This window comes from Cupressus sempervirens, chromosome 9, assembly GCF_028749045.1.
Source record: "Cupressus sempervirens isolate cs-2001-9-10 chromosome 9, ASM2874904v1, whole genome shotgun sequence".
Taxonomy (NCBI): Eukaryota; Viridiplantae; Streptophyta; class Pinopsida; order Cupressales; family Cupressaceae; genus Cupressus; species Cupressus sempervirens.
Genome location: NC_143126.1, coordinates 272,461,105 through 272,481,118, shown reverse-complemented (window position 1 = coordinate 272,481,118; position 20,014 = coordinate 272,461,105). Strand labels below are relative to the sequence as shown.

Below are 20,014 nucleotides of genomic sequence, written 5' to 3'. Positions count from 1 at the left end.
TTCCCTAAAAAATAGAAGTCATAAATTCATTTATATGTGCATCAACTAGCTTAATGTCACTATAAATGGAGGCACATACCTTATTAAAACTCTTTGTTTTGTATTCCTCACTTGTCTTTACCTCAACTTTTTGCTTCAATGACTAAAAGTGAGTATCAAACTCATCGAGTACTCTCTCCATATTGTCCATAAAATTTATTTCTTGAAATGTTAAAGGAATATGAAAATTCTTGTTAAAACTATCGAGTGATCTACTTACCCTCTATCTTTCTTCTCAGTCTTCCTTTAATATCTCTCTTTGTCTTAGCAATATCCATCATAGATATGTCCATAAGTTCATCCTCATAAAAGGTCTCTAATTTTTCATCCTTGTCCACAATCACAAATATTTTTCTAAGATCACTTACCAATTAATGAAGGCATATCTAAAGTAGTGGGAGTCCCCATGAGACTTTCTACTTTATCAACTATTATTTCATTATCCTCAACAATATTACCCCTATCAATTAGGTTAATGCTACATTTGACATGTTGTGGAGATGAGTGTTATAACCAAGTACTATCCTTATATGCTTTATTAGTTGTTGTCATTGAAGGTTTACCTTCAATGTCACCCCTCTGACCTTACTTCAATTATTATGTCCTCTTTTTCTTTATTCTCCTTCTCTCTTTTTTGTGTTCCAATTCTTTTACTTCCTCACCTACATCTTGGGCTTCAAGAATAATTTTATTAATTTCTTCATTGAAAATAAATTTTTTTATGAAAGTATTATTTTCCTATTCTTCCTTAGAAGGTTCTAAGGTAATTGGCACACCTAAAACAAAAAAATTTGGTTGTTTCATTATGTTGAAAAAATGATTAAGATCATTTATATCATATGTATCTTCATTCATAGGTACAATTTCTTTATCTTTAATTGTGGTCTCGAAAGACCTAGGTGAAGGTGTTTGAATGCCCTTATAATCAATCTCCATCAGTACCTTAGAGATTTCCTTCTCTATATATTCTCAAATCTCATCATACACACCGATCATAATCTTGAAAATCCTCATTTTAGATCTCATCTTATCCTTTTCCTTTTTAAAAAATGATATGCATTTCATCATAGGTAATTAGAGAGCACAAATCATAAAAGTATTTTCTCTCTAATTATTTGGTCTTCCTCTAATGCTCCTTGCCACTTAATATCTAACTTATCAAAAAACTCATTAGGGATTCTTCCCTAAATTTCTATCAAAATCTCTTCAAATTCAATAAATAAGTAATAACATAGTCCTCTAAAAAAAATTGGTCTTCAGGTTCATACCTATCATAATATTTATTTAGTTGACTAATTAGACCATCATTTTAATCCTTTATGTTACTCTTTTCATATTAAGTTTTGATTTATTATTTTCATCATCTTTCATTGCCTCTTACTGGGCTTTTGATTCTAATGGTACCTTGTTCTTTCCTTGATATCATAAACTTGAGGTGTATCCATGCTTAATAACTTCCAAATAAAGCCCACAAGACTAGATTAAATACCTTTACATTGTTGAAGTAGGATTTGCAAGAAATTATTTTGAAAACCTTTCCTCAATTACTCAAACCTCCTTCAATTTTCTCAAGATCTAGAAAAGTAAATATTGATAATTGAATCCAACTTTCCCATTAAATCACAAAAAATTTCTCTACAATTAATGTGTTAGGTCACATCCTAGAAAAGATGCTACAAAGATACTAGCCATGAAAACTCACAATAATTTCTTAAATCAATACATCTAGGCCTTAGATCAAAGATATTGCATCTTTCATCCTTGATCTTCCTTAATCCATGCTCGAACATCTTAACTTTACAAATTTGGGGTCAAGATATTATATTCTCAACAACTCCACCTAAGGAAATGTTAGCCAATTTAGGTTGATGTAGAGGGCTCAATGCTTAGCACCAAATTTCCCTTATCTAATGACACATTTTGATCCTCTTATTTCAAGCATTTTTATTTCCACTCTTAGTTTTCTTTATAAATGTCTTATTTATTGAAATTGAAAGACTATTAGGAGACTATTGGCATTATTTATTAGAGATAGTAAAACAAGATTGGAGAATTATATGGTTCTCATTTATAGAAAACCATAGTATCCATAGTATATCAGTTAGAAATTAGTTTGCATATCCCAATAGATTAATTAGAGAAGGCACATGATGATCAGTAAATGAAGGACACCTATGACCATAAATGATCACTAAGTGATGATTGAAGAACATAAGACAATGTGTAAAATAATTACAATCAATCAAGGAAGAAGCCAAATATAGGAAGGAGATCACATTGGATTGTGTGAAATAATTCTAAAGAAAAGATGTAAGGTTACATTAGGAGAGGTAACACACTTGGACTAGTATGGGTAGAGTACTAGTAAAATAAGATTAAGATGAAGAGCCAATTTCACAAAGGAAGTTTCTAGGAAGAATAAATATGATAGTGAAAAGAGGAGGAAGAAGAAAGAAAAAAGAATAGAGTTTGATAAACAAAAAGTTTTAGAATTAAGGAAGAGAGGAGTGCAAAGAAAAGCACCTACAATTGAAGATTTTTTCAAAAGTAAAGTGGAGTTAGGTGGACTAGTAGTAGCGAAGAGAAGATAAAATCTTTCAAATGAGGGAAATAAGAAGAAAATTGGTGCAGAGCACAAAGCTTGGTATTGGAGGAATGGATAAAACTCCATCTTGTCTTCATTCTTCATCTTGTCAAGGGCCATGATGGTTACAATGATAGTTTCAGTTGATTGTGCTTCATTTTGGTTGTTCTTGGTATTACTTGTTATGGTTCCACATGGCCTAACTTGGCATGTAATAGCATGTAATGGAAATACTCATTGGTTTTACATGGGAGATCCTTCCTCATACCTCTTTGGATGTAATTAGAGGTTTCATGAAGTTTTATGAAAGGTTTGAATAAGTATGAGCCCATTTGTGTAGGCACTTCATCCTATTTGGTGACCCTCTAAACCAAGGATGTAAGTAGCCTATAGGGTATATATGTTTTAGGTGTTTAGGAGGGTGTCATATGGCCTAAATAGCCATGATGCTCAATAATATAAAGTTTAGAATGTGTTTTGAAGTCTTCAAATGAAAAGTTGCTCATATCGGCAGTTTTGCAAAAAGTTGCTGACAACTTTTGCAAAAAACTGTGCAACTTTTGCAAATTAGTTGCATTCGACCTCTAACTGCCTTGGAGGTAAGTTTTTAGGTGTCATTAGGCTATAAATACATTGATCCTCTTCCCAAAAGAACAGAGGAACTTCATTGTACGGATTTTTCATTGAATGAATAAAGAACTCCCTATTTTTCTATTTAATTCGTTGCTTTCAGAGGTTGCACGTGTGGTACGGACGTGAGACTAGAAGTTTAATGGTGGATTTGCAGAGTTTCATGTCCCACTGACTCATTGCATTTTATTTGGAGTGATTTGAAGGAGTTTGGACAAAGTTAGAGCAAATTGGGTGAAACCAGTCCCAAACCCTCCTTAAAATCAGGGTTTTGTGCAAATGAGCCATTAGAGTGCACCTAATTGGCCTCAGGGGTACAAAACCCAATAATCTGAGAGAAGACATGTACCATTTGTTGATTCTAGGAGTAGGAGTAGTTTCTATGGTGGGATTCCAAGTTTCAATGATGCCCTAGTTCAAGTTAGGCATAGAATTTGAACTAGGAATTCAGATTTGGAAGTAGAATTGTGAAGTTTGGTTGATTGGAGTGCAACCAAGGGTTGAATTGGAAGTCTTAGACCTTCCCTAACACCATCCAAGTTAGTATCTTATTCTGTGTACCCATTTCCTTGCACTTTCTTAACAAACCAAGCCTAATTAGGCCTATTAGGTCTGCGTGTTTTGCATAGGTTGGGATATGCTGGAGTGGAGTGAGATTTTAAGATTTGGAGGTCTTTAAGGGGAGTCAAAAGGGTATCTGAAACTCTAGTTTATTTGCCAAGTCGTTTGGGGAAATCAAAAGATATTGCTGAATTTCAGGTTTTGCTGATCTACTAGGATTCACTAGGTAGGTATTGGTTGGGTGTATTACAGAAGTGTGGGAATCTGAAAAGTTGTTGATTCAGAGTACATTGGGATATGTGAAGGTGTGTTGATCATCAGATCAAGTGGTTGAGAGGCCTAAGGCATAGATCCTTGTTTTGGCCTAGTTGAGGGATACTATTCCTAAAGACAAATTGGGAGCAGACTTTGCTTACCTATTCCTTGCATTGAGAAGGTTGTCAAACCTTGTGAGAAGGTTATTTACCAAGAGTGGAAGGTCCTTTAAGGATTCCCTAAGGCTAGAAGCAAGTTTGGCTTGTTTGAAGGGTCTAAGTGCAATCTAGACCAAGAGTACACTTCCGGTGTGTAACTCTGCATCAAGGTGGTATCAGAGAAGGCGAAGACCTGTTTTCATCATGTCTGAAGGAGAAGATGGACCAGAGAGGGTTCTCCCTCTAAGGGTCACAAATGCAGAACTAGCCAAGATAGTACAAGAACAAATGGCTGAAACTAGGGCCTTTAGAGAAGAGAACAGAGTAGTCAAGAGAGAGTTGGAGAGACTCAAGGGCAAGTTGAAGAGAGGAGAAAACTATGAATCAGAAAATGAAGAGGTGGAGCAAGATGACAATGCAGTAGTAGTACCACCTGATCAAAGGCCTCTCTTGCAAGCACTAGAAAGGATGGGAGTCAAGGGTGGAGAGATCCCTACATTTCAAGGAAAACTCAATCCTGATGAATGCATTGATTGGCTTGAAGCCATGGACAATCACTTTGAAGGTGACCACATTCCACCAAGCCAAAAAGTGAAGATTTCCAAGACTAAGTTGAAGGGTGCAGCACTAAGCTGGTGGAATTTTGTTCAGAATGAGAGGGCTGAGGATGGCAAGGAGCCCATAACTACTTGGAAAAGAATGAGAGCAGAGATCAAGAGGCAGTTTGTGCCCGAGGATTATGAAATCCTTGTGAACCAAAGGTTGCATAACCTTAAACAAAGGGATCTTGATGTGAGCACATACACACAAGAGTTCCATAACTTGACATTGAGAGCCAAGGTCAATGAGACAAATAAACAAAAACTAGCCAGATATGTAAGTGGCTTGAAGTATTCTATTCAAGATGAATTGACATTGGTGAATTTGGAGTCTATACACCAGTGTTTTAATCTTGCATTGAAGATTGAAGAGAAGCATAAGAGGAGAGGTGATTCAAACACCAACAGAAGAGGAGGTAGCAATAATTTTAGAGGAAGAGGGGGCAGATTTCAAGGCAGAGGCTCTGGTTTCAGAGATGAAAATCAGAATCAGAATATTGATACCAGTCAAAGAGGATCTTTTAGAGGCAGAGGCAATAATGGCAATAGAGGAAGGAATGGCAACAGGAGCAGAGGAGGCCAGGTCTTCACTGGCAGGTGTTTTATTTGCAATCAGACAGGGCATCAATCCTTTAGATGTCCCCAAAAAGGAGGAGTCAGCAGCAGACCCGGAGATAGGAGAATTAATCTATTGCAAGAAGAAGAAGAGGATGGGCAAAGCATCTCATCCTATCACACCACAACCTCCAGACTTGCTGATCCTAAAACTGGAGAGTGCCTCATGATGCAAAGGACACTTTTGAAGGTACCACAACCTGCAGAACCACCTCAGAGAAAAACATTGTTCAGGACACATTGCAAGGTGAAAGGAAAGGTATGTAAGTTAATTGTGGATTCAGGATCAACTGACAATATAGCATCTAAAGAAATGGTGGATAAATTAAAGTTGCCTAGGATACCACACCCATACCCTTATAAAGCTTCTTGGTTAACAAAAGACAAACAAACATTGGTAAATGAACAAGTTTGGGTGGAGTTCACATTAGGAGAGTATTCTGATAAAGTTTTGTGTGATGTCACTGAGATGGATGCATGTCACCTCTTATTAGGGAGGCCATGGCAGTTTGATGTAAAATCAAGGCATGATGGAGAAACCAACATTTATACAATAACTAAGGGAGGTGTTAAGTATACAATGAGGCCATTGCCTGATGATAGAAAATCAGACCATATAGTTAGTAGTGTGGCTTTAGTAGGGGAGAAGGAATTCCTCAAAACTATAAAAGAAAAGGACACACCCTGCTTTGCAATAGTGGTAAGACCAAAACAAGAATCAAGGAACCTAGTCAAGCCTAGAGAAGATTTGAAAAAAGATGATGTAGGACCCAAGGAGGTTAGGGATTTGCTAAACAAGTATCATGGGATTGTGGCAGGGAGTGTACCATCTACTTTACCACCAGAGAGAGAGGTGAGTCATTGTATAGACCTCATACCAGGGGCCACTTTACCAAATAAGGCTGCATACAAGTTGACTCCAGAACAGAATGAGGAGATAGCAAAACAAATAGAAGAGTTGTTGTCTAAGGGTCTGATTAGGAAGAGTGTGAGTCCATGTGCAGTACCTGCAGTACTTGCACCTAAAAAGGAAGGAACATGGAGGCTATGTACGGACTCAAGGGCTATAAACAAGATAACCATCCGGTATAGGTTTCCCATGCCAAGAATGGAAGATTTTTTGGATTGTTTAGGAGGGGTTAAAATTTACTCCAAGGTAGACTTAAAAAGTGGATACCATCAGATAAGGATCAGAAAAGGGGATGAGTGGAAAACAACATTTAAAACAACTGAGGGTCTTTATGAGTGGCTTGTGATGCCATTTGGGCTATCAAATGCCCCAAGTACCTTCATGAGATTGATGAATGAGGTACTTAAGCCTTTCCTTAACAAGTTTGTTGTGGTATACCTAGATGACATACTAGTGTTTAGCAAGGATGAAGAGGAACACTTCAAACATCTAGATTTGGTCCTAAAAAGATTGCATGAGGAAGATCTCAAGATCAATTTGGAAAAGTGTATATTTGTGAAGGATGAACTGATATTTCTTGGTTTCGTTATTTCTAAGGACTCTTTGAAAATGGATCCATCCAAAGTAGAAGCTATAATAAATTGGCCATCTCCTACCACTGCTAGTGAGGTTAAAAGTTTCCATGGTTTATGTAATTTTTATAGAAAATTCATAAGGAATTTTAGTGGGATATCTGCTCCAATGGTGGATACCATTAAGGGGGGCAAGAAATGTCATTTTGTATGGACTAATGCTGCAGAAGAATCTTTCCAAATGCTGAAGCAGAAGATAGCACAAGAACCAGTCCTAAAGTTCCCTGATTTCAACAAAGTATTTGTCATAGAATGTGATGCAAGCACTAAAGCTATTGGTGGTGTATTGAGTCAAGAGGGCAGACCAATAGCCTTCTTTAGTGAGAAGTTAAATGAAGCAAAGCAGAAATATTCAGTATATGATCTAGAGTTGTATGCTATGGTCCAATCCTTAAAAAGATGGAGGCATTATTTACTTCCCAAGGAGTTTATTTTTTTTACTGATAATCAGGCTTTGAGCTTTCTTAACAGGCAGGAAAAATTGAATCAAAGGCACATGAAGTGGATGGAGTTCATCCAAGCATATACTTTCTCAATCAAGCACAAGAAAGGGATCACAAAAAAAGTTGCTGATGCCCTAAGCAGAAGAAACCTCCTAGTTCAATCAATTGAACTTGAAACTGTTGGCATAGAAGGTATGAAGGAACTATACAGCCAAGATGAGGATTTCAAAGAGATTTATAAAGTTTTCCAAAGAATGGAAGGCAGGTATCACACAGAGTTCTCTGATTTTTTAATTCAAGATGGTTTATTGTTTAAGGGGGGACAATTATGTGTTCCTAGGGGATCATATAGAGAGAATATAATCAAAGAAAAACATAGTGGGGGCATGTCTGGTCATTTTGGATTAGACAAAACACTTGAGCAAGTTAGGAGATTCTACCATTGGCCAAAAATGCAGACCGATGTAAGAAAGTTTGTGGAATCTTGTATAATTTGTCAAAAGGCTAAAGGGCACTCATCAAATGCAGGGCTTTATACTCCTCTACCTATCCCTGACAAACCATGGGATTCAATAAGCATGGATTTTGTATTGGGATTACCAAAAACTAAGGCAGGAAATGATAGTGTGTTTGTGGTTGTTGACAGATTTTCCAAAATGTCTCACTTTATCCCTTGCAAAACTACACATGATGCTTCAAACATTGCAGGTCTATTCTTCAAAGAAGTGGTAAGACTCCATGGTTTACCAAGGTCTATTGTTTCAGATAGAGACTCCAAGTTCCTAGGACATTTTTGGAGGACTCTTTGGAAAAGACTTGGAACAAACCTTAATTTTTCTTCTGCCTATCACCCTCAATCAGATGGGCAGACTGAGGTAACAAATAGGTCACTAGGGAACCTACTAAGATGCTTGGCACAACAATATGGTGGATCATGGGATAACATATTACCACAAGCTGAATATGCATACAATGATTCAGTAAACAGAAGTACTGGTTTGACACCATTCCAAATTGTTTATGGTGAACACCCAAGGGGAGTACTAGAGTTAAGGGATGTCAGTTAGATGGAGAGGAGAAGTTCCCAAGCTCAAGACTTTGCACAAGTGATGAAGGAGGTACAACACCAAGTGAAAGACAGACTGTCTAAATCTGCAGACAAGTACAGAGAACATGCCAACAAGAAAAGAAGGGATTTGCAGTTCAAGGTTGGAGACCTTGTCATGGTCCATTTGAAGAAGGAGAGGATGCCAAAGGGACAGCATACCAAGTTGATGGCAAAGAAAATTGGTCCATTTAAGATCCTACAAAAATGTGGGAACAATGCATACAAAATTGAATTGCCACCGGATGTTGGATTGTCACCAATCTTTAATATCTCTGATTTGTTTGCTTTCAAAGAACCTAATGATATTGTGGATGCAGGTACAAGTCTGGAAGAGCAGGTTACTGATGTTGCATTGCCAAAGACACATAAACTCCAAATTGAGTGCATATTGGACAAGAGAGTTTCTATGAAGACACGAAGAGGCACATACTATACCTACCTGGTCAAATGGGTTGGGTTACCTGAGGAGGATGCAACATGGATGACTCAAGCAGAGATAGAGAAAGCAGGCTATCAATTTAACACCATTCCCAACTCAAGGGACTTGAGTTCTTTTGGAGAGGGGTAGTATGGTGCAGAGCACAAAGCTTGGTATTGGAGGAATGGATAAAACTCCATCTTGTCTTCATTCTTCATCTTGTCAAGGGCCATGATGGTTACAATGATAGTTTCAGTTGATTGTGCTTCATTTTGGTTGTTCTTGGTATTACTTGTTATGGTTCCACATGGCCTAACTTGGCATGTAATAGCATGTAATGGAAATACTCATTGGTTTTACATGGGAGATCCTTCCTCATACCTCTTTGGATGTAATTAGAGGTTTCATGAAGTTTTATGAAAGGTTTGAATAAGTATGAGCCCATTTGTGTAGGCACTTCATCCTATTTGGTGACCCTATAAACCAAGGATGTAAGTAGCCTATAGGGTATATATGTTTTAGGTGTTTAGGAGGGTTTCATATGGCCTAAATAGCCATGATGCTCAATAATATCAAGTTTAGAATGTGTTTTGAAGTCTTCAAATGAAAAGTTGCTCATATCGGCAGTTTTGCAAAAAGTTGCTGACAACATTTGCAAAAAACTGTACAACTTTTGCAAATTAGTTGCATTCGACCTCTAACTGCCTTGGAGGTCGGTTTTTAGGTGTCATTAGACTATAAATACATTGATCCTCTTCCCAAAAGAACAGAGGAACTTCATTGTACGGATTTTTCATTGAATGAATAAAGAACTCCCTATTTTTCTGTTTAATTCGCTGCTTTCAGAGGTTGCACGTGTGGTACGGACGTGAGACTAGAAGTTTAATGGTGGATTTGCAGAGTTTCATGTCCCACTGACTCATTGCATTTTATTTGGAGTGATTTGAAGGAGTTTGGACAAAGTTAGAGCAAATTGGGTGAAACCAGTCCCAAACCCTCCTTAAAATCAGGGTTTTGTGCAAATGAGCCATTAGAGTGCACCTAATTGGCCTCAGGGGTACAAAACCCAATAATCTGAGAGAAGACATGTACCATTTGTTGATTCTAGGAGTAGGAGTAGTTTCTATGGTGGGAGTCCAAGTTTCAATGATGCCCTAGTTCAAGTTAGGCATAGAATTTGAACTAGGAATTCAGATTTGGAAGTAGAATTGTGAAGTTTGGTTGATTGGAGTGCAACCAAGGGTTGAATTGGAAGTCTTAGACCTTCCCTAACACCATCCAAGTCAGTATCTTATTCTGTGTACCCATTTCCTTGCACTTGCTTAACAAACCAAGCCTAATTAGGCCTATTAGGTCTGCGTGTTTTGCATAGGTTGGGATATGCTGGAGTGGAGTGAGATTTTAAGATTTGGAGGTCTTTAAGGGGAGTCAAAAGGGTATCTGAAACTCTAGTTTATTTGCCAAGTCGTTTGGGGAAATCAAAAGATATTGCTGAATTTCAGGTTTTGCTGATCTACTAGGATTCACTAGGTAGGTATTGGTTGGGTGTATTACAGAAGTGTGGGAATCTGAAAAGTTGTTGATTCAGAGTACATTGGGATATGTGAAGGTGTGTTGATCATCAGATCAAGTGGTTGAGAGGCCTAAGGCATAGATCCTTGTTTTGGCCTAGTTGAGGGATACTATTCCTAAAGACAAATTGGGAGCAGACTTTGCTTACCTATTCCTTGCATTGAGAAGGTTGTCAAACCTTGTGAGAAGGTTATTTGCCAAGAGTGGAAGGTCCTTTAAGGATTCCCTAAGGCTAGAATCAAGTTTGGCTTGTTTGAAGGGTCTAAGTGCAATCTAGACCAAGAGTACACTTCCGGTGTGTAACTCTGCATCAGGAAGAAATTATTCAACATATGCATAGATACATGAGCTACAATAACTTATTGATGCAAGGTGGTCATCTATCCCAGGTGTAAATGGTCAAAGGCATGATTGAGAAACTCTACTAGAAGCTCAACTAGACTTGAGTCCTGGAAAAAAGATTGTATAAAGACTACAAGAAAAATTTTGGAGTAAAGGAAAGGGAAACAAAAATTATTGTTGAATATACTAAGAGATTGCATGATGAAATTATTGATATGTGGAGAAAGATTCTAAAGATTGACAGAGAAACACAAGGACACTCATCACCCATTTAAGTTAATGATGCCTTTAGAGTTGAAGAGATAATTAGCAATATGGTACAAGACATTCCTAAACATGTATAAGAGCTAGAAGCACAACAAGTGAAATCACCAACTAGTGAGGCCAAGATGTTGACGTAACTAGTCAACCAGAATTATCTAAAGGACAAATAGAGGTACTTGCACTTGAATAGAAAGACCAAATGATTGAATAAATTTGGAAAGAAGTAAAATAATAAAATATTGAAGAAGAATATCAAGTGTGAAGAAAGCTAAGTCTTTGGTCAAGCAAATTAAAAAAACAAAAACTAGTAAAACTTATAATAGAGGAAGAAATTGAATACTTAGGTGATGATAGAATCATTACTACACATACATATGTTGACAAGTTGAAGCACAAGAAATTAATGAATTATTCATAAAAGGTGAAGAGAAAGATAATCAGAAACAAGAAGAAGAGGAAACAAGTATTGAGACATACCAAAAACATCTTAGCTAAGTTAGTAGCTGAAGTAAAATACATCAGGGTTGATCTAGTAATTAATCAATTGGATACCCTAATAAAAGCATTGTGCAATCAACATATGGACTTGTTAGATAAATAAGAGGGGCAGGGGTGAATTAGTTATATCCAGTTATATCATAGGTCTTAAAAAAAATTCAGCACCAATTCAACTTTATATACTTTCAAATCATAAGCTCAGAAACCACATTCAACATTTCATCTTTCACTTATAAATATTCACTTCAAACTATTATCTCACTATTTATGACTATACCAAGTACTAGAGTAACTATTTACCTTATACTAAGTTGTGATATGAAACATAAAACATAAAATAAACTTTGCAACACGTAAGAAATCACACAATTGAACACATAATTTTAACATGGAAACCTTGTAAAAGAAAAAAACCACTTGGGATCGACAACCCCAAATAATTCACTTTTCTACTAGGGGTCAACCTTGTAAAATGTTTACATGCAAATTTTTAGTATGACTTGATTAGAGGATTTTAAGCAAAGATCATCTAATCCTTATTCACTCCTTGACATTTCTAGAGAGCAGCCTGCTTTAAAGGACTTACAAAAATTAGTAGTCGATGTTACCATATAGGATTGCATAGACTAGTTAGGTACACTCAATTAAGAAATTTTCTTTGCTATAATGGAAATATAGTAACATTCAAATGATATGTTTAGGTTTAGAACTACTTTGCTTATTTAGATCTCTGCTTCACTCTGTCTTCTTCCTTCTAATCTCCTGTAGATGATTACACTCTTTCTCTTTCACCTTGAACTTCCTATTCTTGATCTATCTTCCTTTGTTCTACTGGGTTCACCTTGTTCTTCTTTCTCCTTCAATATTTTGCACTTTTTCTACAATATTAGCAAATAATCAGTAGCAAAAAATGGTCTCAATCATCTCCTTAAATAGTTAACTTATGCCTTCTAGATCCTTCCAAATTGTTTTTCTTAATTACATTCACATATCTTCATTTGGTTTAGGTTCAATGCATTTAGTCATTTGGTCCTCAAATTTTGTGCTCATTCTGAAAGCAAATCTTCTCCATATGATCATCTTTGAATTATTCCAGTCGTAGATCTCATAAAAAACTTTTTCCTTATCCTTTATGATTCTCAAACATTCTTAATTCTCATAATTTTCTAGAATCATGTCTCATCTTTCTATTTTCTTCCACTTGGTGAACATTACCACTTCACTCAATCTTGACACTGTGCTCAGTTAACACTAAGATTACTAGGTTAAGACTAAACTCCATCTTTACTTTTTGGGTGCTCTATTATTACTTTAGTAGCTTGGAAAATAGTGTATTCCTACATTTACCTTGTTCATTTAGTGTAACTTGAAATTTATGTATCTTTGAAATAATCAAATTGACATAACACTATCAGGGTCCAATTCATTCAAGTGCCCATTGAATACCAGTACTTATCAATTATGTCATCATCATACTTTCTTCAAATCCTCTTCATCAATCAAATGATATAGCACTCTACTAAATTAGCATTATGTCTAACCAACTAAGGCTTGACATCAATGACCACATAATAATAGATATGACTCTTTCACATACAATAATATCATTCTTAGTTATATTATCAATTGGAGTTGAATCTTCACTTGGTTTTCTTCCTTCTAATCTCATATGGATCATTACACTCTTTCTCTTTCACCTTGAACTTTCTCTGTTTGATCTTTTTGCCTCTATTCTGCTTGGTTCACCTTTTTCTTCTTTCTCCTTCAATAGTCTGCACTTTTTTAGTCACATTAGCAAATAATTGGCAACAAAACAATGTCTCAATCATCTCCTTAAATAGTTGACTTATGCCTTCAAGATCCTTCCATATTTCTTTTCTTAATTTTAAATTCGCAAATCTTCATTTTGGTTCAAATTCAACTCATCTAGTCATTTGGCCCTCAAATTTTGTGCTCATCCTAAAAGAAAATTGTCTCCATAAAATCATCTTTGAATTATTCCAGTCATAGATCTCATAATAAACTTTCTCCTTATCCTTTATGCTTCTCAAACATTCTTAATTCTCATAATTTGTCAAAATCATATCTCATCTTTCTATTTGCTTCCACTTGGTGAACATTACCACTTCACTCTAGCTTGACACTATGCTCGGTTAACACTAAGATTACTATGTTAAGACTAAACTCCATCTTTACTTTGTCAGGTGTTCCATTATTACTTTAGTAGCTTGGGAATTATTGGGGTCCAATTCATTCAAGGGCCCATTGAATACCAATACTTATCAATTCTATCATCATCATACTTACTTCAGATGTTGTTCATCAATCAAATGATATGGCACTCTAGTGAATTAGCATAATGTCTAACCAACTAAGGCTTGACATCAATGACCATATAATAATAGATATGACTCTTTCATGTACAATAATAAAATTCTCAGTTATATTATCAATTGGGGCTAACAAGACTTACTATTGGCAGCAATGAGTATGGTTGAAGGAAACACAAAAAATAAGATGGCAAGTAAATTAATAGAAAAAGTAACAAAAATAAGAAATAAGGTGTCAAACTTAATGAAGAATGTAAAAGAAACACTAACAAATATAGGAAACACTTTTACCAATTTATCAAACTAATCATAGTTGGTGGAGGACTTGGAGTGATAGAAAGATGAAGCACAAAAATTATTGGACAATTGAGGCTATCAACTTGATCCAATATCAAGTTCAATTACTATTTATAGTGATGAATTGAAGATAATTTTAAACAAAATGATGCAACTACATGTAAAGAAAGATAGTAGAATGATGAATATACTAGAAATGCAAACACTCATGTCCCCTATACTAGAGGCTATGCAAAGGAACTTGAAGATAATAGATGAAGCACTGGATTACATAGTGTAGGTTTAATTAACAGATTGGATGAGATTGGAAGTACAAAGATCAAAATCAAGATCATATTTGGGGAGAAGTTCAAGGAGGAGAATTCAAAGATTAGATAGGAAAAATTCAGAAGATAACACAATTAGTACTCAAAGGGGGTACAAAATCTCAAAGATATCTATTTCCATGGATGCCAAGGGGGAGATTTTTGGCATTGGAAGACTATTAGGATATTAGTGGCATCACCCATTGGAGATAACACTATATGATTGAAGAATAATATGGTTTTCATTTATAGCAATTCATAGTATCCATAATATTGATCAATGAGAACTAAGTTTGCACATCCCAATAGGTTAGTTGGAGAAGGCACACAATGATTATTAAATGAAGGAAACTTATGATAATCACTGAACATAAGACAATGTGTAAAGGAATTGCAACTAGTCAAGGAAGAAGTCAAATCTAAGAAGGAAATCACAGTGGAAAGTGTGAAATTGTTATAAAGAAAAGAAGTAAGGCTAGATTGAGAGAAGCAAGACATTTGGACTAATCCAGGAAAGGTAAATCAAGATGAAGGTTGGCCCAATTAGGTTAACTCATTGAGATATGAGTAATGCATGAGAAGATAGAGAGAGAAATGTAAAGTTTAAATAAAGGGTTAGGATTAAGAAGGAAAAGAGAAAGGTTATTAAAAGATAGGTTCTATAATAGAATTATGTTGGTGTAAATAAGTATTCACTATTTACAACTTGCTTAAGTTTACTTAGGTCAATACATTATTTTGTTATTTATTAGCTTGACACTTAGGATTTTGTGTAGTTTTATGAGTTGTCATGTTGACGGCACAAAAATAAGCAACTCTAATTCAGCACATGGTGTCTACAACACTGGAGTTTTCATAATTAACTAAATTTTCATGTAGAAAACATAGTTATTTGCACTCTTAGTTAAGCACATGGCATCTACAATATTATTTTTCATGCTATACCTTTCTAGGCTTATTCTCTCCTCATTGCACTTACTTATGTGTTTAATGGAGGATAATCCACTCCTGGTGGACATGTGCTTCTTTGTAAGACTTATCAGTATGCTAACTCCTAGAGTTTCTAGAAGCATTCTAGAAGCCTTTATATATAGGCACTCCTAGTGTACTTGTACATAAATTGAATACTATATTGTTATTCTGATCATACTTTGGTCTATTCTATGCTTGTGCTTGAATTCTTTGATCTTGGGTGATTTTTCCCTAAGGAAAATTCTTACATGGTATTAGAGCTAAGGGAGATTCTCTTCACATAGCCATTGGAGACCTTGTTGCTTCATCTCTCAGAGGGACTCGATTCAAATATAGAGTATCGACAATCATTGGGAGCTTCTAGAGCTAAAGTGGACCTCGTCATTACGTCTAGAGCATGATTCAATAAAAATTAACTATAAAATATTGTGCCATACTCGATTTTGAGGAAAAAAATTTTGCAAACCAACACCCAAAGGTCCAATTTGCAAATCTGGTATGGTCATTTATGAGACCTATTAATTTATTTTCTAGATGTGTATTCTTCTCTACATTTTTGAATTCCTATTTTCAGAAAATATTTTTAGGCTAGTAGGGCTTGCAGAGAAAATTTATTTTGCAAGAACTGGGCAGTGAAACCCCAGCCCCTACAGAGAATATTCTCATAACATTCTTTATAAATCTGGCAAGCTCCTCAAACCGTAGTGGTCATCAACTATTCATGACATGGGCATTCACATTCTAGCTTCCACACATATAACCAACAACTCCACATAATCGGCATACTAGTGGCCGAATCACCCAACACACCGGCAGGTATCAACTTTGTTTTATATAACATAGTTCTTTTTTTTTAAATAACAAAGAACCATGTTCTCACATGTATGTGGGACTAAGTTGTCCCACACACTCACTGCTTGTTATTTGTCATTAGAATTCAACTACTCCCCATTGGCGAATTCCCAAACCCTTCGGCTGTCGGCAAACAAACCCAGGCACCATATTGGAAAATATTTTCATCATCTAAAGAACTCCATGACTTTACATAGTGCACTACCAACATGAATCCACTCTGAAGCTACCACATGGCACTTTCTGAACTCATCCACTTGTGGAGTACAACACAGCTTCTGGTGACACAAGACGATAGGTCAACAAGATGAGTCAAACCCTCCACATTAGCAAAGTGATACATGACCTTGCCACCTTAGACTGATGTGCTACCACATCACACTTGCACACGTAAGTTATTCTATACCATTCGTATAGTTTGTATAGGACCCATTAGTAGTGACGTTAGCTAGGGGCAAAGTTTTCACTAACATCATCATTTTTGTTGTCTTAAATTTGACAGTCATTTGGCCATCATCTAAAAGAAAATTTGAACTATTGTGACAGTCATTTGATCATCAAATTTAACACTGTGTTTTCCCCTCCAAACCCCTCTCTAGATTCAATTTTGATTTGACAGTTTGAATTTGAGAGGCCATAACTCAGTCATTCGGACTCCAAATCAGGTGTAATTTTTTTTTTTTTTAGGTAGAATTTTCTAAAAAATTTAGTGGTGTAGTTCTTTTCTAGTTTTGGTGCACGAATTTATTAGAAATATCAGTTTTTGGTGACCGTACCTATCTAATCCTGCATTTTGCAAATTCAAATGCTCTATACGGGTTCATCTAAACTCCAAAATAGGTTTCATTTTTTTTGAAAGTGCATTTTTTTTTTCTACTTTCCATATCTACAATTAGATTATAGGCTTGTGTGGACAAAAATACCATTTTCAGAAATAGGTGCTATTTTGCATTATATTGCTTCAAAATTGTTGTATTTCTAAGCTACATTGTAAAGTTCTAGAGTTAAACGCCAAGAGGAGGTTGTAAAAAGAAAAATTAGAAGTCCACTTTGTCCATTTCGACAAGTGAACTATTGTAAACGCACTACATATAAAGTGCCAAAATCTTTCATTTGCAAGGTGGGGGGAATTTTTTGATTGAGTGAAAAGGGGGGTGTGTATTGTGTTTTGTGTCTCATTAATTTTGTGCTCTTTCATTATTGGTTCTTCTTCAAAATTAACTCCACATAATTATGCTACTTAGAAAGAAAACATAAAGGAACCATTGGTTGAAAAAGGTTTATTGCATTATGTAACTAGTGTAGCAAAGAAACCTCCTGCTGATGCTGATGAGGCTCAAAAAAGAGACTGGGAATCCATACAAGAAATGGCCCTAGGAACCTTGCTCAAGAATATCTCAAATCTTGTCAATATCATGTTAGGAAACTTACCGATCCAATAGAAGTTTGGGCTAAAATTGAAGCATTATATGGGACTGTAGATGAAGACATGGCCTACACTATTGAGGAGAAACTTTTGAAGTTGGATCATAGGAATTTTGACACCATCAAAGATTATCTTACCCAGGAAGAGATGTATAGGACACAACTTAAGGATTGTGGTGAACCCATCAAGGATGGAAAGATGATCAAACATATAATGACTCATCTTCCACTTGAATATTCACCTTTTGTTTCCAATTATAATACTCACAAATTAATGATGGGTAGTGCCTACAATAAGCCTTCATTTGAGAAATTTTCAAAAATGTTGGTCTTAGAACATGACAATTTAGTGATTATGGGAATTCTCAAGTCTTCCAAGACCAAAGCCTTGGTAGCTAATGAAGGGAATTCAAGTGGTAAAAATTCCAACAAGAAGCAGAAGCAATCAAAGGCTAAGCCACAAGATGACACACAACAATCCTCCTCCAAACAACAATCTTCCTCACATCAATCTTCTTCCACTCAAAAATATTCCTCACAACAAGGTAGGTCTTTTTCCAAAAATAATCAAAAGGGGAACAACTCCAACAAAAGGGAGAAGAAAACTTGTGCCTATTGTAAGAAGAATGGTCATGATGAACATGATTGTAGGGATAAGAAAATTGATGAATTTGGTAAACCTAATGAGGAAACACAAAATTTATGTACCAAATGCCTATAAGGATAAGGGATCTTCAACCGCTTCAAAAGATAAGGGACAAGCTTTGGTAGCAAGTACAAACAATGATGAGGAATGGGTTCTTGATTTAAGAGCTACACATCATATGGGTGCTTCAAGGGAGCATTTTTCCTCTTTGAAACCATCAAATGTACCTTACATCTATGTGGAAAATGATACTCAAGTGGAAGTTGAAGGAAAATGGAATGTTGAGTTGGACAATTGCATCTTCAAGGATATTCTTCATGTTCCTAAACTTAGCACCAACCTTGTTTCCATCTACCAAATAACTCACTATGGGTGTGGCAACAAAGTGGAGTTCCTCCGTAATATAATTGTGGTGAAAAATCTCAAGGATGATTCTATGGTGGGGGTTGGAAAGGCTAATCATGAGACAAGACTTTACTCTTTTTCTCATTTTGTGCCTAAGTCCACTTCCTTTGCCTTGTTGACTCATTCAAATTCACAAAGTAAACTATGGCATGAGAGATTTGGACATCTCAATTATCACTACCTTCAACAACTTAGTAGCAAGGATATGGTCATTGGTCTACCTCAAGTCAAGTATTCAGAGGGTGTATGTCCAGGTTGTGAAGCAAGCAAGCATCCTAAAGATAAATATGACAAGGGAAAGACTTGGAAGGCTACTATTATTCTTGAATTGGTTCATAGTGATGTAGCTAGCCCATTTCTAGTACCATCATTTGGAAAGTCTCACTATGTTCTCACCTTTATTGATGACTTTTCATGCTACACTTAGGTCTTCTTTCTTTCTCATAAGAGTGAAGTATTTGATAAATTTATCACCTTCAAAGCTCAAGCTGAGAAGTAATCAAGGAAAGCCATCAAGATTCTATGAATAGATAATGGTAGGAAATATGTCAACTCTAGGCTTATAGACTTTTGCACTCATGAGGGTATTGATCTTCAACATTCAATTGCATATATGCCACAACAGAATGGTGTCGCTGAAAGGAAGAATATAATGCTTAAGGAGATGACCACTTGTATGCTTCAACATAAGTCTCTAGATCAAGTGTTTTGGGTAGAAGCCATGTGTTGTGCCAATTACATCCAAAATAGAAGTCCACATAAGGCCTTAGATGGAATTACACCCTTTGAGGCTTGGTGTGGTAGAAAACCAAGTGTAAAGCACTTTAAAGTTTTTGGTTGTCTAGCATGGGTAAAAATGAAAGGCATTGGAACCTCAAAGCAAACATTGTATATTTGTTGGATATCCTGACCATCTTAAGTCATACAAACTCATGGATCTAGAGACACATGAAATATTTTTTGAGAGGAGTGTTCACTTTGAAGAAACTTGTCCAAGTTTGGCTTCTTCAACTCCTCCTTATTCCTCCTTTGTGAAAAGTGATAATAGTGATGATAGTGACTCAGAAGATGAGAGTCCTTCAACTTTGACTTGCAAGACACCACCTTTGTAGGGTCCACAAATAGTTGAGGACATTCCTTCTTCTTCCACTAAA

At 35.9% G+C, this 20,014-nt stretch overlaps 1 protein-coding gene across 1 annotated transcript; it reads left to right on the top strand.

The window, feature by feature from the left end:
* Nucleotides 1-4,431: 4,431 nt before the first annotated feature.
* On the top strand, nucleotides 4,432-8,493 carry LOC149538509 (uncharacterized). The gene is made up of 2 exons (XM_089802474.1): nucleotides 4,432-6,527; nucleotides 7,056-8,493. The coding sequence occupies exons 1-2, from the start codon at nucleotides 4,432-4,434 to the stop codon at nucleotides 8,491-8,493; spliced, it is 3,534 nt and encodes a 1,177-aa protein (XP_089658600.1).
* Nucleotides 8,494-20,014: the final 11,521 nt, after the last annotated feature.

Bases quoted from the DNA above. Each gene is read 5' to 3' on its own strand.
- LOC149538509 (XM_089802474.1), top strand. From the start codon at position 4,432: ATGTCTGAAGGAGAAGATGGACCAGAGAGGGTTCTCCCTCTAAGGGTC. The intron at 6,528-7,055 runs GTATAGGTTTCC...TAATTTTTATAG, and splicing joins ATAAACAAGATAACCATCCG to AAAATTCATAAGGAATTTTA.